Raw genomic sequence first — 27,824 nt, forward strand, 5'->3', positions numbered from 1 at the left:
CGGGACGGGAGCTGTAGTTTTTGAAAGTGACATTTAATATGGGTGTCTACGCCGCTAGTTTTTGGATTAAAACTACAAAGCCCAGTACTGGGGATTTCCCGTTTCCGATATAAATTGCATCATTTCCGGTGTGCATAAGAACTGGCGGGACTTTTCCACATGGTAGCTGAGGACCAGGTTGTTGACAAACCTGCAAAAGTTGTTTTTACGCGGCACCCTGATAAAATTTTCACAACATGATGGCTACAAATGGAAAGGACGCATGTGGATTAAAAGATGACGTGTCGTCGGTTTCTTCAAACGGCTCAGCTGCGGTGAACGGAGCAGTCACGGAGGGATCATCCGGCTCCAAGCTGCAGAATGGAGGCACAGTACGCCCGGAGAGGTTCACCTTCAGTCCGGAGCCCTCCTTTGAGAATATCCGGCGGCTGCAAGCACAATTCACGGACGAGCGGGACTGGAACCAGTTCCACCAGCCCCGCAACTTGCTTCTGGCCATGGTCGGGGAGGTAGGCGAGGTGGCGGAGCTCTTCCAGTGGCGGGGGGAGGTTTCCGAGGGCCTGCCGGACTGGACCGAATCGGAGCGGGAGCACCTGGCACATGAACTGAGCGACGTGTTGATCTACCTGGTGGAGCTCGCCGAGAAGTGTCACGTCGACCTTCCCCAAGCGGTGCTCCGTAAAATGGCCCTAAATCGTCTGAAGTACCCCGCGAGCAAGGTTCACGGATCGGCCAAAAAGTACACCGAATACAAGGACTGAGTGTCGGCGTCAAGAGACGGATGGTGATCTGTCTGGAGGTGACTGCTGGAGCTGCTGTGCACTTCACTGATAACATGCTGCAGTTTAACCATGGCCTACTGCTACTGAACATTTTATCGCTTGGTTCAAATGGCTTTTTCTGGGTTGATATGTACGCGCTTTATCTTAGTCATTTTTTCTTCTTCTTCTGTTATGCACATTTGTTAGCCTAGATGCCTGCATATGCAAAGCCACATTTAGCAGGCAAGGCACTTTAGGCATATGTTGGCTTTTATTGAACTCAACTTTTAATCCTGTTTTTAGCCTGCCCACATGAGGCATTGCATACTTTTTTGTAGAGAAAATACACAATACATTTGTCCATTGGATTTGGGAATTATTAGGAAGAAAATATTTCAGAGTGCTACAGTGGATTGGAAAGTTGAAGAGGAGGAGCTGAAGCAGATGATTATTTTCCTGACTGTCCCAGACATGGAAAAAAGAGCAGTCAAAAGAGAGAGTGATTGTGAATTGTTCTTTTTTGTGTCTGTGTTTGTTGATTTGTTTGAATATCCCATCATATCCCATCCTCTCATCTATTGTCTTATTCTGATCACAACTTTTAAAAAAAATTCTTGTTTTAAAGTAAAAGTTGCTTCAAGTCTTTCCTGTGTATTTTTCACTTCACTGCTAAGTTTAAAAACAATGTATTTGTCAGTAGCCTGTTTGCTCTCACCATGCAAGTTCAGTCTAAAAAGGGTCATGCAAAAGATTAAACTGGAAACTCAGTATATGCAGGCATTTCTTCCAGTAATACAACCAGCTATCACTATGCTTAACAACAAAATGCACTTGCAGCCTTCAGTCTTCCTTCACTTGACAAGACATTAGTGTTTGTCTGAAAATGTTGGTGTAATAACTTATTGTTATGAGGTCATTTAAGCCCCTTTTTACACTGGTCAAAAAACCTGCTAACATCGGGCTTTTGACCAAAATGTAAACTGGTGCAATTGGCATTCACTCCTTTTTATTTAAGAAATTAGGTCTTCCCATATGTTCCTACCTGGGATGAAAGTTTAGATAAATCTTTCAGCAAAGGTTTTAAATTCAGAACACATTGATAAGGGTATTTGTGTGTGCAAGAGAGGGGCATTTAGTGTAACGCGGGGATGAAAACATTTCGTAAAACAGATTTTTCATTTCATTTTAAAAATTGTTTTGAGACGCAAACATTGCCCTCAGCTGCGTATCCTGGTATTCACTCAGGCATTAGTCATCCAAAGGCTGCAACGGAGAACAGTCATGTATCACTAAAATGTTGCTCTGTGTGCAAGTCGAGTCACACTTCAAAGTAAACAGCTTTTAACTTAAGCAGATATGACATGGCATGTCGCATTAAGAATGAGCAATTGTCCACTTTTCCTGATGTGTATCCAAAAACGTGGATATGCAATCTCCCCTCCTCCTCTGGCACTGTAATGTGTAAATCCATCATTTTAATTTTGAGCTCTTTGGAATGAAGATTTATAGTATAAAGAAGGGCTGAGCTTTTTTTCAGTCTTGATAAAATGAAGTGGAATAACCACAGTAGGCCCCTAAATTTGTTTTCAGGATCATAAAACCTTAGCTCCAACATTATTCCCAACAAACTCTGCAGTTCATGCTCTACAGCTCAAAGTGAATCATTTTCAGCAGTAGTTCATCCAAATCATCAGCCCTCCCTCACTTACAGTGTGTAATGCACAGTGAACATCATTGCAAAACAGTGTGCCCTATATCTTAAATGGGAGATTGTGACATTTTGTAGATGCTATCTCAACAACTCAGTGTCTAAATGTGTGCCAGCCAGGCAGCAGGCTGCAGTTACAGCTTTCTCAGGAGAGTAAAATGTAGAAATGTTCAGCCTGCATTGTTGTTCTTCTTGCAGTTTTCTGTAGCACTGCTTCTCTGAGAATACACAGGCTCTGCTGAAAAGATTTGTTAAGAACTCCTCAATTCATGCCATTGTTTTAGACTGGAATATATTGTAGCACATTTCCATATTTTGATTTAGCCTCAAACTGCGGCACACACACATACAAGTCAGATGTAGAATTAGACTCCCTAAAGCTGATCCTGAATCCAGCTCTAACCTAGGTTAGATAGTATGACTTGCATTACACATTTATTGTTTTTCCTTGTAGGACTTATTACATTTGTTCACCATTATCCCATGCAAATGAATGTCACAAAGAAGTAACATGATCTTTCTCTTACAAATGCAAAGTTAAATTCATAAACAATGAAACACACACTTGGGGATTTGCTGCTAGCAAACTTTAGATATAGCTTTGTCACCATCATTAGTTAGTCAATTCACCACCTTAGTGTCTCGTCTCTACTGTTGCTATATAGCACTACATTTTACCATTTACCATCATCCCATTATTGTCACTTGTGGTCACAGTGGCCATTAGCTTTAAGGTGTTTGCAGGTGAAATTCAGTGGGTTGTGATACTTTTGAAATACTTGAAGTTTCGTTCAGTCTCTTGTAAAACAACTTATCCTGTTGAAGTTGAGCTTGGGCTATCTAAGCAGTATCTGACAAAACTACACAATGACAGTGTGTGCTAACCAGCTTACTGGCTTTGTTGACATAATATTTTCAAATCAAGTTATGCGCATGTAAGCATAGAATCAATGTCTGTATTGATCAGACAGTTACATGCATCATATATAGATTCTGAGCAGTGTATTTCACAGATGAATCTTATGTGGGAGCGTCAAAGTCTTGTATGTGAACAATAATTTTTGAACTCTTTAAAATGCATGCCTAATAATTACCTTAGCATCCATCACTTCACAGTTGAGTTACAAAGAAAATCAAAAGGATATACACCTTATCTTTATCTGCCCAGTGAGGCTGTGAAATCATTTTCATTGATGAAACCTGCCTTCATGTTCTCTGAGGCTGCAGTGATGGGGATACCCACAAAAGTCCTCAAGACTTAAAGGACACTTAAAAATGAATATGTAATGGTGGATTTGATTCACTGCTGATGAGTGTCCTTCATGTACACTCGCTCATTTATTGATATCAGTTTTAATAGCTGGAGTGGACAAATGGCTTGGAAATGCTATACGTAAATACATCAAAGTTCTCCGAGACCTGGAACCATCTCACAAATTTCACGGTAAATTGTGTGTTTGCTGGCAGGAGTAGTTGGACAGCTCCAAACCACACAACAAAAAGGACCCAGACCTGTAAAGTGCATCTCGACTAGCTTTTCAAGGCTGCATTTATTATTATGTTGTGTTTTGTTCACTCAAAATTGGAAATAAATGTACACCTGTTATCTTGAAACACAGGCCCATACTTATAATCACTCTATAGTTGTTAAAAGTGGAAGTTGAAAGTTAACTGAGGCATAGTTTGCCCTCATGTCGTGATGTTTTCATGTTTTAAGAAAGAAGTTAGACCGTTCCCATGGTGCTATTCCTTGTCTGAAGATGGCGCTGAGGGCTTAATTACATTTAAGACTTTTGATGAGTTTAAACCTTACATGTTCTACTTTTTAATGGTCAGCCCTGCAGATACCATCAGGCCTGTTGTGGGTTTCAAAAGGATGTAGGACATTTATATTTTCATGCTGACACAGATAAGCTCTCAAAGAGACATACTTGAGTGAGGGTATTTATGTTTGTGTGGAACAGCTTTGGGTTTTTATTTTTTCTCTTTCTTTTGGGCCACTTCCTTCTTCTTTTCACAATCTGAAACACACACACAGACACTCTTTTATCCCCATCATAGAGACAGCAGTGGGAGCTGTCAGATCTCACACAGTGGGGTTACCCAGCAGCAGGGGTTCACATCACATGCCACACATGCATATGTACATGTACATGCACACAGAAACACACACAAACCACAGGCTTTTTTTTTCTTCTCCTTGGACCATTGCTAATGGGGAGCCATAATTTCTTGTCTCTTGTGGTTCTGTCAGAGGCAGTCACATCTTAAATACCCCTGACTGATCCATTTTGAACATGAACTACTTGGCAATGTTCTTCCTCTTCATGAAACTTACAGCTCAGCCAATACAACAATTCTTACAAATCAAATTCCCTGCCAACAATTCAACATTTATATGAGGGTTTCCATGGGTTACAATCAGTTCACTGCTTGAATTTGTCAAATAAAATATAACTTCATTGTGACCCAATACATGAAAATAAAAACACATTTTAACACCTTTACCACCTGCAGTTTTAGATCACCCATAACAAGTAGCTTTACTTTGTAGCTTTGATGTCCTTTATCCAAACAAAGCTGTGGAATTTTAAGTAATAGGCATTTTGACATATTGTAGAAGGAAAAGCACAGGTGTGATCAATAACAAAGCTGAACTCCACTTATGTGTGCTTGTTTCAGGGCCGTGGTGTTGCTGGCTCACTGACACAGGTCACTGGAAGGAAGTCATCGTTAATGTAATTGGATCCACCTGTGCCTTCTCTTATCTGCTGTGGAAAAGCCATTTTCTCTTTTCCTCTTTTTGATTGCTTTATTGAACCAGCAACATTTCAGACACAATAGAGTGATAGTCTTCAGCTTGACCAGATCAAGCAGATAGACAAGAACATGCAATAGTGTAAACAAATAGTCTATAAATAACACGGACAACTAAAACAGGAGAGACACAATGTCTAACCAACCACCAAATGAAATACGCAACATATTGTGTAATTGCAAAGACTAAATTCTGGGCTCCTTTATCATAAAAACAAAAATTTAAATTCCACTTTTTGAATGCTGCCAGATGAGGCTGCACTTGCATTAGTGCAAGAAGAACCAAACCAAATTAAGTAAACAGGTCTTTTTCACTGACGCCATGTTGACATGTCACAGTGAGAAAAGCACAGGTGTAAACAAGGAAAGTAATGGTGGCCAGATTACATTTAGCTGCTTTAGTTTCAGGGTCGTTGTATTGTGAATGCTTCCTCACTGTCACACTGTTATGACTTACTGAGACACTTGAATAGCATGGAGCCATTGTTCAAAAAGTCATAATGTCTGCTGTGGAAAATGCCTGCCTCTCATGAGAGATTCAACATGACTGCTCTTGAGAAGCAAACCAAATTCGCCATTTTCTAATGTAAAAGATGAGAAAATGCTTATTTTATTATTAATGCAGACTTTTAAGTGGGGCCATACAGTTTGAGTCAAGGCTCAATCTGCAACCAGGAAAAGTGGGCAACTTGTAGAAAGACCCTGTGTCAAAAACTAGCTTTAAGATCTTAATTGTCCTAATTTATAAGCTATTTGTTGCTCATGTGTTGTAAACGTGTGTTTCATCAGAGCCCTTCCACTTTTTCACACAGAAAGTCTGGGGCAATATAGTATTATTCCATCATAGAAGTACTATAAGGCTACAACCAACAATTATTTTCATTATCAATTAATCTTTTATTCAACTAGGAGGTTAATCCTGATATGGTCTGAGTAAAATTGTAGCTAGCCTATTAAAAGCAAAAAGGAGTCTTTTATTTTTACACCCATTAAGGTAAAGTGTTGTTCAGGTTGTCAGCTCCAGTTAGCTGCCACTATCGCGTGACATACAGTCCAGCTAGGTGTATTGTAATTAACCGGCGCTGCAACACCTGGTCAGTTTATTTTAGCCACCTGCTGCTTTGAAAAACTGCTGTTACAAACAATTTCAACACAGCTGCCCTTGCTCACACAACATCTCAGAAGTTAGTATACCTGTCAGAGAGTTCGCGTACGCTGCTTTTTCTAGGCTAAGTGGAAGGAACTTTGTTTACCTGACCGCACTCCATCTTCTGGGAATATTAGCTTTGTCCGTTAGCAACAACTGCAGTTCGGGGATGAACCACACCTGCTAACAGCTCGGGATCACAACTTGTAGCTACAAAAGGATTTAATTTTTCACTCCGCTAAGATGACTCGATCACTGCCTCAGTTCACCAGGCTAAGGTAAGAATTAGCTGGTTCTATTACATCCTGACATTTATCTTGGTTATGTCTAGCCCAGGTATCTTTTAGATTAGGCCTTATTGTGGTTTGACCAACAGTCCTAAGATATTAAGTTTATGATCATGTGTGACAAAGAAAAGCATCAAATCCTCACATTTGAGAAGATGCAAAATTTGCAAGTATGTGATATTTTTGCTGTGATTGTCAGTTATCAAAGTGGTTGTTGCTTATCCACTAATGGACTAATCAGCTCTAGACTCGTCTAACATTTGTATGAAAATGTCTACTGCACAAAAATACTTTTTTGCCAAATTTGTAAAACCTGAATCAAATTTTTTTTTTTTAACTGTATGCATTTTATATTGTAATATAAACATGTTGTGTTCATATTTTTGCATGTTTTTTTTTTTTTTTTCTTCACAAATTGCGCAACATTTCTTTAGGCATGAGGAAATATGGGTTTTCTTTCCTGTAAATTGGATGCTTAGCTCTGTGACTCAAATGTATGGGAGGCACAAACATGAGACTGTTTAGTTGTTGTATGGTTGAAAATACTGGCTGAGTGCTGCTGCTGGCAATTTATGGCTATTTCACAGATGTGATGTTTGATGCTTGAGATGGCTGCTAATTTCTGCTCTCATGCTGCTGCCACCTATTATGTGCAATGTATTTTAATATTAGAGTGCTATGGGATGAATTGCGTCCACCCTCCCCAGGTTGTTGGTGCTGTTTTTGTGGAGTTGCCATTTTGGCTCACTGCAAATTGGGTCACAAGTGAAGGATGTTATTGTATAATGGCTTGATAGAATGTAATTTATTGTATTGTATAATGGCTTTAGAAATGTAAACATGAGTGCACAGCCCATTCACATAATTATTTTCCTGTAATAATGGCTTTAGGGGAAACTTAATATGGCTATTGTTAATAGAATAGGTAGTCACTTTAACCTTTTCTCCCCATACCTCAAATTTATTAGCATTAGGGTAATATTTGAATTCAAAGGCATTAGGTATTTGAGAGCTTGTTTTACTATTATTTATATCATAACTAAATTAAAACTGTCACAGTGCCCGTCCTGTGGTTTACACTGCTGCCAACACCACACAACTGCCAACCGTAAGCTCTTATTCCTAACTCATGGTAATCTTGAGTAAGAGATATGTCTGCCTGCTTGAATCTATGAATTACTGTGTGCAATTATATGTACAAGTATAGTTACTGCAGCATATGAATCAAGTTTGCTGCTACACATGAGGTGGCTTGGTGGATTCAGATGTATGGGTCTCAGTTCTCTAGTTAGCTTAGTTCCCTTATGGCGAGCCTGAGGTGCATTGCTGGAGAATGACCATAAGTCAGGTAGAGCCTACATATATTGCTGCAAATATTGCTCCAACACTGCTGTTGCTCATCCAGCATTTCATGTGCCCCACCTCCACCCCAGCATCCACCTGTAGACTCTGATTCCCCTGTGGAGGAGTTTATCATTGTCACTCCCCAATCTTGTCTGTGCTGAGCTTTGTGTTTGCTTGCAGGGAGGAATTGAAGTCGGTCTCTATAGACACCAAATACACCATGTACTACTCTGTATTCATTTAATAAGACTGCCCTTCGGTTGAGGAGGTGGCTGACTATGCTTGCATACAATGCGCTTATGCATGATGGTTATACAATCCATACATTTTTAAGAAATTTCATGTTCTGAGTTGAATCATATTTGCTCCGTTTTTTTATCCATTCGGGTCTCTTTTACTGCCTGTTGTTTTTGTAAGCGGACTGTTTTGCACTGAATGCTCTCGCCTATTGTTGTCTATGGTCTATTGTTCTGTCTGCTTCGTGTACACTTTGATGCAAACAAATTGTCTTCCTGGGACAAATAATACTGAAAGCGAACTGAACTGAACTCGGCTAGAGTGAATGAATGAAGGAGTGTTAAGTACAGGCCAATCGCCGATTACGCTATTTAGAGATTCTTTGCAATAACATATGAATGAATATCTTCCATTGTTCCTTTGCAGCATATTTTGGTATTGAATTTTCTTTAAATATGAAATCTGGAACTTCCTGCACAGTGTTGCTCCCTCTAGCCATGAAAAGTATCTGAAAATGATGTTTGAACCACTTCAGAGACGGTGGCGTTGTTGTGGAGGGGTCTTTGAAAGACTGCTGTTTATTTGAACTAAGCATCGCAAAACTAGGAAAATGGGACAGCTACTGAAAGTGTGAAACTGAAGGGCTAATTCTGTTGATTTCAATGTGCGATCATACAAACTTGGTGTGAAAAGCAGTGCTGCCAATGTGCTGCTTTAACAGACTTTATTGGCCATTGTCAACCAGGACAAGTGCGGTCTGACAAGCTGTTCAGCATTTCTCAATAGCAGAGGATGGAGATGATCTATGTCCACAAAATAAACCAGTTCCTTGTTTATCTGTTTTCTAGTCTCTATCACACAGAAAGATATATTAATAAAAAAATGCCTATGTGATTAATTCCATTCTTAGGCTGTCTCTGAGGAATATTAATCTTGCAGTCCTATTTTAGCCTTATGTAATTGGTGCTTAGTAGGTAAAATATTCCCGCTATATTTATTGGCAAGATTTACTTGGTGGTGACATACTGTATATATCATGAAGGACAGTAGAGAAGCCCTTTTGAATGCTCTTGACTTTACATGGAGCTGACCGTTGTACCAAAAACCCATACCTAATGTATGAGGCTGAGGCTGGATATCTTTTTTTTGATTTAGATAAATGGTTTCACCCAGTGTTTCATCAACTAATATTCTGATGAAACGTTACAGTTCTGGTTAAGTCTTTGGCACACGTGAAATCACACATCTGTTTGTGGTTCTTGATGTAATACAAAGACAGTACAGATGGCTGGACACCAGGTGGTTGCAGACAACATAATACATCCATTGACTGAGAAACAGCTCTAACTTAGTTTCTACCTAAATGATACAAGAATCAGATTAGATTCCTTCTTTATTGACATTGCATGTAGTAAATTCTACTACAACCAAATGCAGTTCAGCATCTAACCACATAGTGCAAACAGAAGCAAAAGTGCCTATAGAGAGATATAAAGAGAAACTAATGTACAGAATGAATAATAGACCAAAGGAGTAATGGTAGAAAGTATGTACAGTCAGTGCAATGTATACTAAATACACAAAACAATATGCAAAAATGTAGCAGCTATATAATATCAGTATTTAACTACGAACTAACAAACAGTAATAGTCTGGTTCTACAGTGTAAACAGAAACTAGAAATACGTGCAGTTCAATGTGATCAGAGTTGAATAAAATCAGTTAAATGTAGATAATGGGGAGTGCAAATACAGCAGTTGTGCAAAAGAGAGGCAAATGTTGTGTGTGTGTGTGTGTGTGTGTGTGTGTGTGTGCGCACAAGAGGCTGTAGTTGTCTCATGTGTATGTGCACAAGTGAAATGGAGCTTTTTAGTTTTACATTATTTCTTATCACAATATACATTTATATGAGATCATATTCAATTGTAAATAATGAAATATCTTATCATAAAAACTGTGGAAAGCTTCTCACTATTCTTCATGACAGCCCTCTTCTGTTAAAAAGTTAGTAAATTCTCTCAGGATAACACCAGTAAGTGTCGTAGAGTCGAAGACTGTCAGTTCAGTGGAATTTAACACTTACCTGATGGTTGCCTCATTTTTACATCGGAGGGCGAAGGAAACACAAACATAAAACAGAAGGAAACAACTATAAAGAATCTCAAATTCCTCAAAACAAAGAAAACATATCGTCTATAAAAATGTCTGTTGTTGTGTACAGCAGGACCAAGAATTCCCAAAGTGTTCACCAAGGTAGTGAAGCTATATTTCTACTGACAGAAGAATTCAGATCTACGCTCCTCTTGACATCCTCCTATCTCTCTGTGTGTCAGTGAGACCTGCATGGTGCAAAAAGGGACGAGTATATTGGAGTATAGCAGTAATGTACCTTACATTTCTAAAAATTGCATTTCAGTGGTTGTGTCATGACTATTAAGCAAAAACAAATGGAAGATGATGAATTGGAGTAAGGCTGCATTAAACTACAGCCTCACACAGCAATTAATGATTATTTTAATGAATTGTTCATTCATTTTCATTCATTCTTTTTCATTGATTAATCTGCAAACTATTTTCTCAATTAATGGATTTATCATTGCATGTTGCAGTTTCCTACAGTACAAGGTGATGTCATCAAAATCTGACCAAAAACCAAAATATTAAATATACTCTTATGCAAGCCCAAGAAAAGCAGCACATTCTCACATTTGAGAAGGTGGAAATGTTTAGCACTTTAATGCTGAATTAACCCTTTATCAAAATAGTTTGCAATTCATTTTCTTCTGATCAGCTAATCGATTAATCCACCAATCGTTGCAGCCCTACAACACTTCTGAGGCAATCTTAATAAAAGAGGAACAATATGTTAACAAAAGATTTGAAGCATCTATTGCAGAGCTACAGCACTATGTTGCATTATATTGCACAGGTGGTGCTGGTATTGTGTCCAACCCCTGCATACTTGTGATTTGCAGCAGGAGCTGAGTTGTGTGAAACCATAACAGTGAAACACATGTGACGGATGTATTTGGCAAATGGTTAATAACAGGAATGATCAAAGTGTGACAGAACAGGCACAGGTCCCATTCACATAATGGCCACAGGGAACCAAGAGCAACAAAGCTAATATGTGACAGTGAGAGGCAGAAGGATTGTCTTTTGATTTAGCTGTGCAGCTGAAACGAGCAACTGAAACGATTTATGCACAGGTGACACTAGGTGCTGGTAAAAGTATACCATTTTTCATGCTGAGTAATGGACATAAAATTGTATTCAGTGTTAAAAGATGTTTAACGAATACGGGCAGTGATATTCTAAAAAATCAAACAAACATATTCATCTTGGTTTCCTTGTAGGTCATGTGATCATGCCCAGGTAGCTGACGAGTTAAACCAAAACACTTTCTGTCTATTATCTCCTTTTTCCAAGTTGGTCACTGCTGTTTGTATGACTTTTCAGATTTTTCTATTTATGTCTCTAAAATTTCATGGTGTGTAAGTTCCGAGTAATGATGATGGTCCTTGGATTTCAAACGTTGACGTTTTAGCCATGTTTTTTCACACTGTGTCACCTTTTGTACCTGGAGTATATTGAAGAACCTTTTCTACTTTTTGTCAGTGTTTGGGTACATTCTTTCTAGCTGGAGTACTATGTATTTTTTATATTTTTCAAAATGGGTCACAGATACAAATAAATGCTAAATAATGTCCTATAGCAGCTGGGCACTGTAGCTGTTCGTGAACATTACTCAAACAGAAGTATAGGGTGTATTTGTTTTGGACTTTTTTCAACTGCAGATGTGGGGCTCTTGTGAGTATTTACAGTACCAGACATGGGTTTTTGGGATTGAATCAAAATACAGTGTCCATGTTCTTTGCAATGAAGAAACATTTCACCCATTGTAACGGTGTGGCTCATATTAATACAATAGGTATTGGGCTTTGACTATACAGACAATACTTGTTAGTGGGATCACTTAATCTCTTCTGTTGCATTTGAGCTTTTCTTGGGATTTGATGACAATAAGAAAAATTTATAATAAATATGTATAATAAAATGTATAATACTACCATAGCAACACTCATGACCGAACTCCCGTATAACTATACATTTCTGACAATAGTCCCAGGGCAGATTTGGCTTGACATACATCTTTTGAATTGGAAGTCAACCACTGTCTACGATCACCCTATTCCCGACTTCCCTATTCCTTGACTACTCCTGGAGGGGCTGTGTAGGAGTGATAGACAGTAGTGACACCCTAAATCAACCGTAGAGACTGATCAAAGTACTGCATTGTTGGACTGAAATTGGACTTGGACTCGCTGTGGCAAGCTCAATATAAGGCAAGTTTCTGTCCTGTCTGGTCTCATTTCGAGCTCAATGTTTTGAATGATTCATCATACGGAGTGTGGAAATGATGAGGGAGAAGTTCAAATAGAGAGTGACAAATTCTTGGTTGAGATGTTTCTACCGGAGGGGGCTAAGAGGTGTTGTTGTTCAAATGCAGAGCTTAAGTCGCTCTTTGCTAGCCGTTTCTGTTCTGAGTAGATTTCCCACTTTTTGTGCTTCAGTTTCCTTTTTCCTGCCTTGCAGAAGTTGGAAATCAGCAGCAGAATTTTTCTCTTTCATAGCCTTTAGTTGGAGTCAATCTCATACTTGTGCAATATAATGGCATACAGTCACTTGTATAAACCAGATATGAAGCAAAAGAGACCACTGAATTTATGTTAGGCAGTCTCGCAAAATTATACAATACTCTCTTACAATGTCCTCTGTTTCTAAGGACTGGAGATACAAGATACTCTCTGAATGGCATCCAAGGCTATCTTTATTCAAAGAGACTGTTGCTATGTAGGACTGTTGCTATGGAGAAGTCTTTTACCCTCTCATTGAGATGGACAGCTGTAGCCTCGCCACAGGGAGGAGCCCTTTCTCTCTCTCTTCTTCCTGTGAGATGTTTCCTGAGGAGTTCAACCTGGGGGTTGAGCCCGTGTTCCTCCTTCACAATGATAAAAATAAAACAGTGACTCACTCACACTGACAAGGCAGGAAGCTAAGTGACCAAAGTATACAAGTTTTCAGTCATGTAGCAGATCAAATCCCATAGTTTGTACCTTTTCGAAAGCCTCAAGGCGTGCATGATGATCATAAAGTTTGAAGTATGCTCTAGAAACAGATGATGTTATGTCTGATTGCATAAGCTTGTGCAATAAGTATGTCAGAAATGCTGTATATGTGGCAGAAAAATTGTTTATTTCATTTGTAAAATAACAAATGGTTGGATGGGTGGTTAACAGCCTGCTGTCAAAACTGTTTCCACATCCATGGCAGTTGCAGCATTTCACCATATTAAAATTTACTGGGAGTGTAATGATTAATAAGATTGACACTGTTAGATGTTACAAGAGAGTCACTGTAATATGCTGTTTCTATATGGACAGCCTGGTTTTAAAGAGAATTCTTACTTTAATCATATTTTTTATTATGAAAGGAGAGGCGGACTTTTTTAGTTACAAGGATTGTAAGTGTGTGTGTGTGTGAGGAACACAGTTACCATGAGGAGATAATTGTGTCTCAGTTTTCTCCCTGTTACTGTTTTATTGTACTAACTATATCAACTTTATGGGTGCTGTTATAACAAAAATGCATAAGAATATATCTAGAATTTAGTGGACTACTGGTGCAGTACAGGGATTTAATCAGCTATGTACCCTTAAAATGTTGCTATTGTTTGATGTTACTGCTATGTTTGACTTGCACTATGTTTTACCTTTGAGAAATACTTTATTTTGAGCTTACTATTTGGGCACAGTGGTTGTGGAACATCACTGTGACAGCCAACATAGACTGGAAACTACCTGTCATTCTTAAATAGCAACCTTGTCTCATAGAAGTTATGTTAATGTGCTTCCTATATGTTTTGCCATATACCTCTTTTAAGGAAATTTCTCTGTAACTGCTCATAATTAATTGGTTAAGGTTAGGGAAAAGGTTGTGAGTTTAGTTACATGTAAGTATATTTATTACGTCTTGTCTCATGCTCCAAGTCACTTTTGATTTTACTTGAATATTCAACAGGACTACAATCTACCTCTAACATCTCTAACACTGCTGTATTTGACATAAGCAGATATTGGAGGGGAAAATCTAATTTAAAAAAAAGTTCACTGAATATTTTACATGTACATTTTATGTAAAAATACTTTGCAGATATGTTTATGGTTATAAAAATGTTTACTCATTGTGTTATTACAACTCATGTTGCTAAAACATACGGTTGGTTTACAGTATTATGTTTCTCTCAAACATAATTGCTGCTTTAAATTAGTGTATAAAAGTAATTTTGAGGCATCACAGTTGTCAGAGGGGAAACATAGGATTGGATTAGATATGACTGACTCTGTGAGAACATTTACATTAGTTTCGAAAAAGTGAGATAATTAGTCATTTGAAAATGGATCATCAAAATCTTTCACTACATGCAAAAGCTGAAGGACTTCCTGCAGAACAAGAGAGCGTGTATTGTATAATGAGGCAGGTGTTTTGAGCCCTGCATAGAAACCCCAATTCAGAGAATATCCTGGTCTGTAAACCTGCTGAGAACAGCCTGCTGTTGCACTTCAGCTCTGCTGCTGCGCTCACAGATCAGGCCTGCAAGGACATATTCAGCATCCCAAAGTGCCTACCTGTGGCAGCTGTTTTGACGGAGGCCAGTGCTCAGCTGTGCCAGCTGCTGGGAATACTGCTGTACCCTTCTGGAGTGAAACCAGTGTCGTCAAGGCAATCCTCCACTCTCCATGTGGAATAAGCGGAAAATGTCCACATCTGATTCACTCTTGCCATATTACATGACAAGCTAGTCATTGAGAATATTCAGGACCAAATACAATGTTACAAACAATTCCCCCATTATCAGCTGTAGTTGTTTAGTCACAAATTTCTGCTCAGTGAAAGAGAGGATTCAAGATCAAAACCTCTCAAACTTTTTTGGTGAATTTAATTTGCATGTGCATGTGTGCCTGTTTTTTAAGATTTTTTTTCATTTTTATTGCAAGCCCTTACTTTACACCTTGTTTCCATTAGTTGCAGAGTTTGTAGTTAGCCCCTGCTGTGAGGGTGTTTGAATTCATGATCACTCTAGGAGCAGCAGCTGTGGGCTGATGCTCTTTGTATGAATACCACCCGTGTGTTTTTCACTGAACAGGGTCAGAATACAGATGAGACCCGATTAGACCCTCCCCATTAGTTCCCTTGCAATAATGTGTGCTTCCCTGTAGTAAAAGCCACCCGAGCTATGGGTGTTTCAGTCCCTGGCTCCATTTGTCTTTCAGACTACTTTCTCTTTTTTTCTTCCTTGGTCATTACACAGTTGCCTCTTTTGCTCTTTACCCTCCTCCAGGTCCTCCCCCTTTCTCTGTGTTGTCCCCCAGGTCCCTCTTCTCTTGCCCTGCTACTTGTCTAACCCTTGAGGAGCTTCCTTACTTTGGTCTGTAACAGGGGTCATCAGCTACTCCCCCTGTGTTTCTACTGGCAGACTATCACTCAAAACCACCACAAGGGTAAAAAAAGACAACTACTATCACCCCCCCCCCCCCCAAACACAATAGCCCACACTAGCATTACAAAAACGGCACGATGACTGGAACACGTTTATACTACCAAACAATATTGTACTGGAGAGTGACTATAAAAGCCTGTTATGATTGGCACTGTTGTACCATACTCCAGAGTCAAGTACCAGCTCGTTTACCACCCACAAGTGTACATCAGCCCTTCCGGGGTGAAGTTAACATTGTTACTCACTTTGTATGGTAACGCTTTTGTTAACCCCTCCATAACAAATTACAAGTGGTGTATAAACAATCCATAAATACTTTAACATAATATAATATTGATTCACAGTAAGAACATAAAAAATATTTATACATAGTGTTCATTTACAAGTAAAGTAATTCCTTGCTGTGTAAACATTATAACCCAGTGCATGTAATACATTTATTATGTTTTATAAATTTATTCAAATGTATAAAAACCTAACCAATTGGATTGTGTGATTTTAACATAACCAAGTAGTTGGTAGCATTAGCTCAGACAGGAAGTCCTGCATGTGTTTGGAATAATGAGTAGTAGCACACAGCTGATAAAAACAATTGAAAGGAACCTGTATAGCTTTAGAGTATGTACACTGTGTGTCCATGTCACTGAAATAAAACATTCGTCCTCTCACAAATGCAAAGTTGAATCAATAGTTCAACACAATGAGGGGTGGCACTGCTACAAACTTGGTCCAGTATGACCAGCAGTTTCTTGCTGATGTTAGCTAATCTCAACAAATGTTAACTAGATTTTGTTGTGTAACTGAAATTACTCGTATCAATTTGTGACTTTTCTCTTGTGCCACTGTTGAGTTACATTTCACCATTTATAGTCCAGATGGATATTTGGACAGATACACATTTTTTGTTCTTTGAGCTTCAGCAATGGATACTACATTGTTGTGCCTTGTCTCAACTTTCAATTAAGTAAGTTTATGTCCATATTGAAATAACTGTGTAGAGGATATAGCCCTTTTAACACATAGTGCCCAAATTGCAAGGGTTGGCTATCAAATGGTTCCTGAGCAGGTATGTGTCATTTCAACATTAGTTCATCCCCAAAAAACTCACATGTGATTCAGACTTGACTGCGAGTTGAAAGTTGCCATTTAGATTGAGAGGGAGTTGTCTGTCAATATGAGGAGGGAAGAGGTGACCATACAAGTGGATAAGATTACCAAACAAACAATTACTGTAGATTAAAAAAGGAAAATTGTATCAGAGATATCAAAAGCAGTTGGTTTGCCAAAATCATGTTGGGTACTTTCTGAAAAATGCAGTAGACTGAATAGCTTAATTCTACTGGATGAGCAGAAAATAATTTGCATGGGGAAGAAACCCCCCCTTTATGACTGCACAGCAAGTCACGAATGCTCTACAGGATGTAAACACATTTCCTTGGCAACGATCAAAGGAGGACTTCACGACCATAACAACAGAGGATTCACCACAAGATGCAGACCCCTAGTAAATCTCAAAACAGAAAGAGCAGGCTGCACTTCACAAAAACAGACACAAAAAAAATTCTGGACTGATGAAACAAAAATCAACCTTCTATAAAAGAGCAAAGTGTGGAGAAATAAAGGAACAACTCATATCCCAAAGCCACCTCTGTCAAACATGGCAGTGGTTCTGTTGCAGCTTAGACATGTATGGCCTCCAATGGAACTGGCACACTGGCATTTATTGATGATTTCACTGCTGACAGAAGCAACAGGATGAAAGCACGGGTCTACAGGAGCAGTCTGTGTGCTCAGATTCAGCCAAATGCATCAAAACTAAAATAAAAACTAAAATATGAAATACTAAATATATGAATTACCTTTTTCAACCCCTAAACTTTGGACACTATGTGTAAAAAGATCTACATCTCCCATACAATTCTTTCTAAATTGATGTAAACCAACAGCTGATACTTGGGATTTAAAGCAATATCTATTATTTTATTTCAGTTTGAATGTGTTGAGGCACAGAGCCAGGAGAACAAAAATGTATAACTGTCCAATACTTACTGTCTGGACAGTACCATTATCTCATAATTGTCACTTGTGGCCACAGTGGCTGTCATTTAGCAAAGGTTCCATTGTTGCACTTAGATGCATAAAACAACAAAATAACACAGAACAAAAAAGCTTTTAAGACCATGCACCCCCAGGGTAAACTGACTTTTTTGTTACACTGTTGAATTTCATTATTCTGCCTTAATAGATATCCTCTCACGACTGTGTGGGCGTGTACAGACTGTGCTTGATTGACGTCCCCCTGACTTGCCCATTAACTTTGTTGCATCTGCGGTTAAGGCAGGACTAATTGGACCTCTTATCATTCTCATTAGTGCATCTCTGGTCTGGTGACCTCCATACAATTTCCAGCATTGCTCCACCCACCTTCAACCTTACCAGAGGTCTAATCAGTCACAATAACTGCATACATATGGCATATGGCAAAGAAAAGAAGCAAATCTTCTCTTTTGAAATATCTGGCATTTTCTTCATTATTTTACCTTAAAAATGACTGAAATGATTAATCATTTATTTAAACAGTTGCATATTATTTTCCTATTAATGAACTCATCAATTATTTTGCTAATCATTTCAACCCTATAGCTATGCAGCAATGCTACAGCAAGGAACTCATACTACATTAGTATCAAAATATTTGATTCAAAACATTTTTGAATGTGTTTGCTACCTTTTTATAATTGGCTTATTTTAGCTGTTTTAATAAGTGCTTCGTTAGATAATATTGCAGGTTTTACAAATGTTGGAGTATGTGCTAGTTATATATTTGTACACCTGCATTACAATGTGCTATGAAGCGTTGTTTGACTGTTTACACTCTACTTTTAAAGCCCTTACTGCAGGATTTCTTAAGTGTTACTTTTCCCTTCCTATTAAGTTCCTTTCTTGCTCCATTCTTCTTTTTATTTAATATACCGAAAGTGTTATTTTATTTTAGAAAATGAAGCGGACAGTAAATCTTTCAGTAGCCAGCAGTGACCATCTCCACCTCCCACTGGTCTGTGAAATTCTACATTGACTTGGTTGTCCTGAAGCGTCGACCAAAGCGTCTGGCAGAGCAGCTGAGAAAACCAGTGATCCTTATCTCCATTCAAACATGGCAGCTCATAGAATATGTATGGTTCATAAGGTATGGGGCTGTGTCCTCCCACAGATCATGGAGAGGCAGACTACTCAAAACACACCAAGTGAGAACCTGCAATATACATGGACCTTAGTCATTATTAATGCCCTAGATATCTATGATGGGTGTCTGCAGCATATCATACCTCCTGGTGTGAAGAGTGGATGAATTACAGGGGCTCAGGAGGATACATTTGCTATGATTACTGGAGCTAAATCATGGTATTAGGGAAAGTATAAGGCAAATCATGACAAGTATACGTTACAGTCCGTAAGAGTTTGATGATATTGTAATTACCTCCACTATATCACCGTTGGTGTACTTCACAGCATGGTGCAATGTCATGCAAATTACTTTTTAGTCTGACATTAAAGGGTTGAATTTAAACCAAACCTGTTTTTATTTTAACTTATTTTGAACTTGTTCCCCAGCCCTCGTTTTTATTACATTCCTGCTTTCGCATTATATTAGAGATCCGACTGAGTATTTGGAGCTTCAAAACAGTTTATTCTAGGGCTGTGCTATTAATCGAACTTTATTTTCAATTACGATTTTGGCCTCCAACGACTATAAAAACAAGATAATCGAGAAGAAACGATTATTGTGCGGCATTCTGTTTCACAACAAATTTCAGCCTCCCTACAATAACCATCCGACGTTATCTGTTCTGCTCTCAGTACTGAAGGAATTAGGAATTAAATAGTTTTCATATTCGTTGTTGCAACATGAAAGTTCTCTTTCACCTTCACCAACGCTGTTTCTGATGAAGACATTCGCCCATGATAAATTTTTTCCCTTTTCCATACGCAGAAGTTCATCTGCATCTCTCTCTCTGACCCTGTGTGTGTGTGGCAAGCCAGCGCTCTCACACACCTTGGAGCACTATGCAGCACACACACACACACACACACAGACCCTGCACTTAGTGACAATGGAGACAACTAAACGTTTTGAAGTGTGGTTCAGGCTTTCTCATGCAAGGATGGAAACATGAGTGACCTCGGTGAAAGTCCGTCACATACAGATGGAGAAATGTACAGTTTTCTACCGACTAGCTTGTAGCTCATCCGTCGTTGCGTCAGGTGTGTTTTGTATGCTGCAGCCTGGATCCCATACACAGAGTTAACTACATTATACCAACATGGGTTAATGATCAAACTGACCTTTTTCCAGCTGATTGTTCTGGATGTCCTCTTAAATTAAGTCTGAAATGGACAGAGCATCATTTGAAATGTCGTTTAAAAATTCAAGTCGGTGGTGATGGTGGTGGGGTATCATGCACAGATATCTTTAACTTATGCCGTGTATAATGGGAATAACTACATAGACACAACGCTGTCGGTCCAAAGTCTCCGATCAGTTCATTGGATTGAGATCTGGTGTCTGCGAAGGCCATAGCATAGGATTAACATCATTCGGTGAACTGGATCAGCTCAGTGTAGGGGTCAAGAAAGGAGAATATGGTGAAGGATGACTCATCTGACTATATCACTTTTTTCCACATCTGTTGCCTGAACTCTCAAATGTGCATTCATTATTGTAATGAGGGGTTTATGCACTGCAACCCTACCATATCATCTCTCTCTGTGTAATTGTCGACGGGCTGTTCTTGCTGACACAGTGTGATTACCTTCTACATTGCAGTTCTCAGTCACCTGAGATAGAGTTGTTCTTCTGTTTTTCCTTTTATATATCACATTAATGTATGAGCATCACGGTCATCAAACTGCACTGTTGACTATAATTTCTGACCCTATTTACTGATGTCCTTCCCATAGATCTAAGTACAGGAGCCACTTTAGTCACTGTTCCTATTGAAACATGAGCCAGTCGAGCCGTCTTTTTGACTGCAGCTCCTGCCATCCGTGCCCCAACAATGAACCCAACCTATCCAACCAATCTACTGGGCCTGCTCAGCATCTGTATACCTGCTACAGAGCATGATTGAATGTTAACTGCTTAATTGTACCATGCAGTGCACCTGTGTTGAAGCTTATGTTTCTTCACTCATTTATTCAGGTCTTTGCTATGATTTATCCGTCATGTCTCTTTTTCTGTCACACACACATAAATAAGTTTGTGTCCTATCCATCTCTGTGGCAGGCTCCATTGTCCATTAATGGGTGCTGCCTAGAACCCGCCCCCTGTCCTCCGCCCTCCATTTTCCCTCTTAACTCCACTCAATACCATTATGGGAGGGGGCGGTATGTTGGCCAAAGCAAAGGGCCCCGCATCTCTATAGGTGGGGATAAATCAGCCCTCATCTTGCCCTTAAATCACCATAGTTTAATGGACTTGGTCTGTGTTAGTATGTTTTGGACCACCAGGGCCAGTAGTAAGCCCCCCCAGGAAGAGAGAGAGGAATCTGGGCCAGCCCTCCAGGCCGGTTCCAAGTGACCAAATCCAGGCCTCCACAATAGAGAGCTCAGCCTCCAGGGCAGCCTCTCTGGAGAGCTGCTGAAGAGATGACTAATTATTACACACAGGGATCTACACATCGGGGTCCCTCTCATCTTCTGCCTCATGTCCTGATAATTCCTTTTCTGTTGCTGTGTGTGAGGGGAAAATGACAGAGGTTGCCGCAGAAGAAGGGCAGGGAGAGTGGAGAAGTGGGGAAAAAAAAGGCGAATGAAGAGAAGTAAGCAGAAGAATGAAAGTAGTCGTGGAAGTGCTGCGATAAGTGTGTGTATGAATGAATAAAATGACAAGATGAGTGAAAAGCAGAAAGAGATGGTCCAAAGCCTGTTTGCTGGCAGGGCCACTTAGGGAGTGCTAGGGGCGAAGGCCCCCTATTCAGGACATGCCACCAAGTGGTCTGTTCCCACAGCTAAACACAGGCACAGCCAGGGGCACCACTGAGGCAGAAGAGAGGAGTCTTTTCTCTCCCTGAAAAGAAAATGTCCTCCAGAACAGGAGTACCTTCATTTCTTCTCTCATTACTCTCTGTTCATTTTTCTCTTACAAGCAATTGTCACCATGGCTGCTTGTCCAACACCTATGCAAAACAGTGTTTTCAAGAGACCATTCTTACAGACGTTTTCATCCTGTAAGGACATGGGAACTACTGTACACGGCTATTGCTACAACATCTGCTGTGGATGATTGACTTTTGAGACAGATTTCATAGAGAAAATATACACAGTGACACTACACCACATCAACATCACTTACACAAAACATGCAATTACACAATGGCAATAACAGTGCAACAGCTTGATCCATATCAGCATTAACTCAAACTAACTAAAATTAAGAATAACATGATATCTCTGTCATACAACATTAGACACAATGTGTGAGGACACACACCAATATATCTGCTCACAGCTAATATTGGTTAATATATTGGATGATGCTAATAGTGTTTTTCTATTTATTGTAAAGAAATGTAGAAATGGGTCTTTTCCTGTGTGTCAGACCTACCAGACACAATCAAATATATATATATATATAAAGGTCTAATCTAGCTTACCCTATGATTTCCTGTTTCTCACTAAAGAATATGCATAAACATATAGTTGAGAATTTGTGCAGTAATCGAAGCAGTATACAATGTGATATTGTGAAAGAGAAACCAGGGATAGAGAAAGTTTGCCTAAGAAAAGGAATAAACAATGTAAGTAGGAGAGAGTGGGGAATATGAGGGAACATTCACAGTCTCGTGGAGTTTATGTTGTCATCAAATGTCCTGTCCGTCTGTCACAGTAGTGAGCTGGTATGGAGTGGAGTGGCAATTTCACAGAAATCATTTTTGAACTCCCTGGGGCCAAATATGTGTTCTCCAATTGTTACACACTGTTCAAAAACTCCCCGGGACACCTGAATGCTTTCTAAAAGCCCAATCTGGAAGCTCCCCAAGTTTTATAACTGTTGTCTGTGCAGATGTACAGTAGGTACTACATATCATACAGTGCAGCAGAATGCAAGCAGAGGACCACTGCTTCACTCAGACTCGGTACAACTTTTTTGGATTCAGTAAAATATTATAATAAACTCAGGTTCTGTCTAGTATATCCATGTCCTTGAGGGACTCTTATGTCAAAGATGAAAAAGCTACTTCTTGCCTCTGAGAGACTGACAGTAAGTTTCTGGTGTCAGCGTTCTGTAGAAAACCACACTGTCCATGAAGAGTTGAGGATTTTACAGTGTCTTATTTAAAGGTTTCACTTTCCATATTGTGGATGAAATCCATTTGAAATGGAAGTGAAAGAAGTGTCTGAGTGAATCTCAAATACAGATATGGAGGGAAATGTCAATATAAATGTTGACTTTTAAATAGGCTTAAGGCAGACGCACATTACGATTGGGGGGGCAGTTATAGTTTTGATCTGGGCATCACAACCGATGAGACCATGTTGGTCTGAGTCTGTTCCAGTCTGTGCCAGCTGGTGTTGGAGCTTAGGAAATAAAGTCATACTCTTCTCCCCTCAGCGAGCTAAACTCTCTTTCCAATAAAGATTGAGGACAGCGGATTGCCTTCGAAGTTTTTACTGACAGCAATATTGAAACTGAAAACAATATAAGACAATAAATTCAATGACAGTGATTACAAATAAGGATGGGCTGCTATAGCTGATTCGGTTATAGATCCAATTCCAAGTTGGTATGTTCATTGAGATCTGTGGCCTCATCAAACTTTACAATCATTATCTCTCTTGATAGTCTTTTGAACTTTGTCTGGCAATAAAGGCGTTTATATAGAGAAACAATCAGTGATATAAACAAACATATTTGCAGAATGATAAAATAAAGTGAGAGTCTTTCTCTTACCTCAACTCTTTTCTGCCTTCATACTGTTTGTTTTCCCATGAAGGCAGATGAACGGACAAACAAACAAACTGCTTTCCTCATTTCTGTGCCCTTTCTGTGCAAATTGCAAAATAGGTTAGCAAGGCAAACTGTTTGCGATTTTAAATTTCTGTTTTGGTGCAGCAGCTCACAAAACTTTGTGCTATAAAGATCTCTCAAATCAGTCTGCTTTCTGTCCAGTGCATTGTCGTCTGTTTGCTCAGTCGCTCCATATTTTCTCCTCTCTGACTTTGAAGACTAAAAAAAGTTGTCTGTGTTGGTAAAAATATTTATGTATGAGGTTTCTTGTTTTTGTAAGTTTCAGTGATCTTAATGTCTGTTATGCTGCTTTAGGCAAAATGAAGTGGATGTCAACTTGTGCTCTTTCTTACTTCAGCTTGTGAGCTTTGTAAGCTCAGACACATTTCTTGCTTCTTCTGTGTGTGTTTATAAATGTATGGGCAGTTATTTTTGCCAGCGTGTTGCAATGTCCTACATTATGTGTGCCCCAAAGAATGTGCGTCACTTAAGTATGTCAGTGCTATGACACTACAGCATGTGTGGATGTTTTCCTTCGCTCTCTCTCTGAGATGTGACTTGTGAGAGAGAGAGTTGCCATCACCTACAAGGCCATAACATTTCTATTTACCAGAGATAGGAGGAGCTTGACCTTGGTATTATCTATCCTTGGGGGGTTTATGATTAGAAGCAGGCAATATTGTGACCCCCACACAGGTCAGCTGCTATGAGAGATTGGACTGGTGTTTTGATACCGACTGTCACTGTTTAAGATCTCATGCTGGGATTCATGTTTTCCAAAAGGACTCAGTGGAAGGGAAAGAAGTGATGGAAGCAGCAGGGAGAGATGAGACGTGGGGTACAGTGCTATAGTTGTTACTAAGCTATTGGACAGATAAATTTATGTTTTGTGTCTTCCATTGTGTGCCATGAAACATTTCTCACAGTCTTTTAAGTATATAAATATTAAACGTATGATATAGTTCCTCTGCAGCATCCATGCGGCGTTGTCCCTCATGCTGTGTCCAAGATCCTTATCTTATCTTGTGTGCAAGATAACCCCCAATAACTTTTGGGTCAGTGCTTGTTTTGTAGTCGTTCCGCCAAATGATTAACTGGGAGAAGCAGTCGATGCGCGAGTTGGGGTTTCAGATGTAATTTGGTGTTTTTGAGAAGTACTGTCCTCTGTGAAGTCGTTGCCATTTGTGTGTTGAGTGCTTGTGATTGACATTAGCAAATATGACGTACTACTTCTAACTTTTGAGACCATTTGGCACTCCATAAACATTCATCTAAACTAATGCATCTTTGCCTAGTCATGTATTTGGTATGGATGAAGTCAGTTATATGACCTAAAGCTGCATAGTCCTTACATTGGAAGTGTAATGGCTCAGCAGGGTTTCATCAGAACAGGAAACCAAAACCTAAAGGGTAAAGCAGGCAGGCAAAAAGTCTAAAAAGACAGGCTAAAGCTGGGTTCAAACAGAAATTCCTCTCGTGTTATTTGCACAAATCTGACATCTGGACTGTTTGTGCAATCTGTGTTTACTCTTAGACTGATTTAAAATCTCCAGTTTTCTACCATTTTTCTCCAAACTCTCCTTTTTCTCCTCATCTCTGTAAATTTATGAGGCAGATTCAGAAACCCTCAGGATAGGTGCATATTTTTCACATAAGCTGGAACAGTTTCAACTCGGACAAATTTGTGTCTGTTTGCTCCCACTTGCATCTGTCTATTTACTTAACAATCAATTGTCCTAGAATACTGTGCTAAACTACAGTATACAACAAAACTGAATACAACCAGTAAATCCATTCACTATCACTAAAATGATAAGTAATTACAGATCTTACCCACTCAGTACAATTTTATTATATATATATTATATATATTTTTAGCCAAAGCCCAAGAAGAATGAAGCCAATTAATATGAAAACCAGAAATGTTTGACTAATTTAACAATAATGAAATGTCCATATTTAAGAAACAAACAGCAAAAAAATGAGTACACCCTTCATTAGTGAGAATCCATTCTTTTAATGTTGATGACAGGTGCAATGCTCCTGGGCAGGGGTGACACCAGTCTTGCACAAAATCTGTGGAGAGATATTCTGACATTCTTCAGATGATTTTTTTTTTATTTTTTTCAGCTGCTCTTTGCTGGAGGGGGTTTGTTTTTCTACCTCCTGCTTTAAAATACTACCCAGGTCATAGCTTTCACCTTTCTCTTCTTTAAAAACTCTTGTTTTTAAAGAATTTTTGCAGTGTGCTCAGGATCATTGTCATATTGAAAATTCCACTTGAGACTGGAAGTAATCTAGTCATTCAGTATTTGGGTACACAAGTATGATTTCATAGTGGCATCTATAAATAATAATAATGCAACCACATATCAGCAAATTCCCATCCTTGGAAGTTGATTTTATGCAATGTCCTTTGCACAGTCTGATCAGTCACTGGAACACCAGTTTCCACAGATAATCCTTGTGCCAAGTCAGAAGCACTAGCCTGTCTGGTTTTCAGAGCAAGGATGTGTTGTTGTTAATTAGAAATGTATTTGCTGTTGCTAATTACATATAAATGTCGTTGGTCTGTGAGGGTGACCCTGTGTTTTTGTTAACAGTTTAACTGGATTTAACCAAGTTTTCCCTATTTCATAGTGGCTGTTTCTGTCTGATGCGGGCAAGCTGCATGGTAGAGAAGCATTATATACTGTATGAGAAAATATCTTATGGTATTTTTCAAACTGTAAGAACCTTTGCTCTGCTTTGTGTTTTCTCTCTTCCTCTCTCCCTCTGCCTCTCTCATGCCATTTCTGTCTCTCCTCTTTTTCCTCATGTTCCAAGACAGTAATTAGTCCAGAATCACACTGGTGCCAGAACACAAAACCACAAAAACATGAAATCTGTGGCTTTGGGGGCAGCTGCCTCTTCAACAGCAAGCATATGGCAGACACCTTTTTTGTGTGTGTGTGTAATTGGAGAATGGGAAGGTTTCAAGAGTTTCATTGATGTTTGATACAAGAGTGCCGATATTTTAGAGAAAATGTTGAGACACATACACACACACACACACACACACACACACACACACACACACACACACACACACACACACACACACTTTGGTTTGTGCGTTCCCCTCGGCCCCAGTGACAGGGCAGTGTTGATGAGTGGAGCCAGCTTTCGAGCTAAGCTCTGTGCCATATGGACCTGCCATAGGAGTGGCACTAATCCTACTGACTAATTTATCTTAAAAACACGCATCCACTCACATTTAGTGACATACATCCCTACATTTTACAAATATGAAAGATTTTGTCAAAGTTTGTAACTTTGGTGCAGAATGTAGTTGTAAAGGTGCAATATGTAAATTCTCTTTGCCGTTGATTGTGTTTTTTGCTGGGAGTAGGGGGGTGGTGGTGATGGTCGCTTGCCAAGAGCTTGAGCCATCGTTGCGTTTACAAAGCAAGAGGTTAGAATACGCACCTGGTATTATGTTTGCTGGTGGTAAAGAATATACACCGAACATTTAGCAAAACATCAGTTCAGCAAAAGTTTGCAACAATATTTTGTGGAAAGTAATTAAGTACATTTACTCAAGTACTGTACCAAAGTAGTTTTGTACCCTTTACTGCACTACATTTATTTGACAGCTTTACTAGTTACTTTTAAGATGAGAATTTTACACAGTGGATAATATAGCAAGCTTTTAAACATACAACACATTGTTAAAGATTGAAGCAGTGGTTTCCAAACTTTTTGGCTTTGGATGTTTTGCAAAAAGCAGTGTATAGTCAGGGTCACATTTCAGATGTCTGAGTTGTTAACAGGTCCACCAAATAGTGATTGTTCCGTCTAAACTTCTCAGAAGGATTTATGTCAATAAATGTTATCTCACCAAAAATCAAAGATTAGGGAAAACTTCCAGAAACGGCAAACAGACTTGTGCATCAGAGCTTTGTTCATAACCTC

General features: G+C 39.2%; 1 protein-coding gene and 1 long non-coding RNA gene across 2 annotated transcripts in view; both read left to right on the forward strand.

The window, feature by feature from the left end:
* The first annotated feature begins 136 nt into the window (after window positions 1–136).
* On the forward strand, window positions 137–1,406 carry dctpp1 (dCTP pyrophosphatase 1). Its single transcript, XM_056372398.1, has one exon. The coding sequence runs from the start codon at window positions 237–239 to the stop codon at window positions 759–761; it is 525 nt and encodes a 174-aa protein (XP_056228373.1). The 5' UTR covers window positions 137–236; the 3' UTR covers window positions 762–1,406.
* Window positions 1,407–6,328: 4,922 nt separating this feature from the next.
* LOC130166554 (uncharacterized) overlaps window positions 6,329–27,824 on the forward strand; it is an 89,929-nt gene continuing 68,433 nt past the window's right edge. Inside the window, exon 1 of the long non-coding RNA XR_008827163.1 lies at window positions 6,329–6,711. This is a non-coding gene — a long non-coding RNA (uncharacterized LOC130166554). The remainder of the gene's footprint in view (window positions 6,712–27,824) is intronic.

Source organism: Seriola aureovittata, chromosome 3, assembly GCF_021018895.1.
Source record: "Seriola aureovittata isolate HTS-2021-v1 ecotype China chromosome 3, ASM2101889v1, whole genome shotgun sequence".
NCBI lineage: Eukaryota > Metazoa > Chordata > Actinopteri > Carangiformes > Carangidae > Seriola > Seriola aureovittata.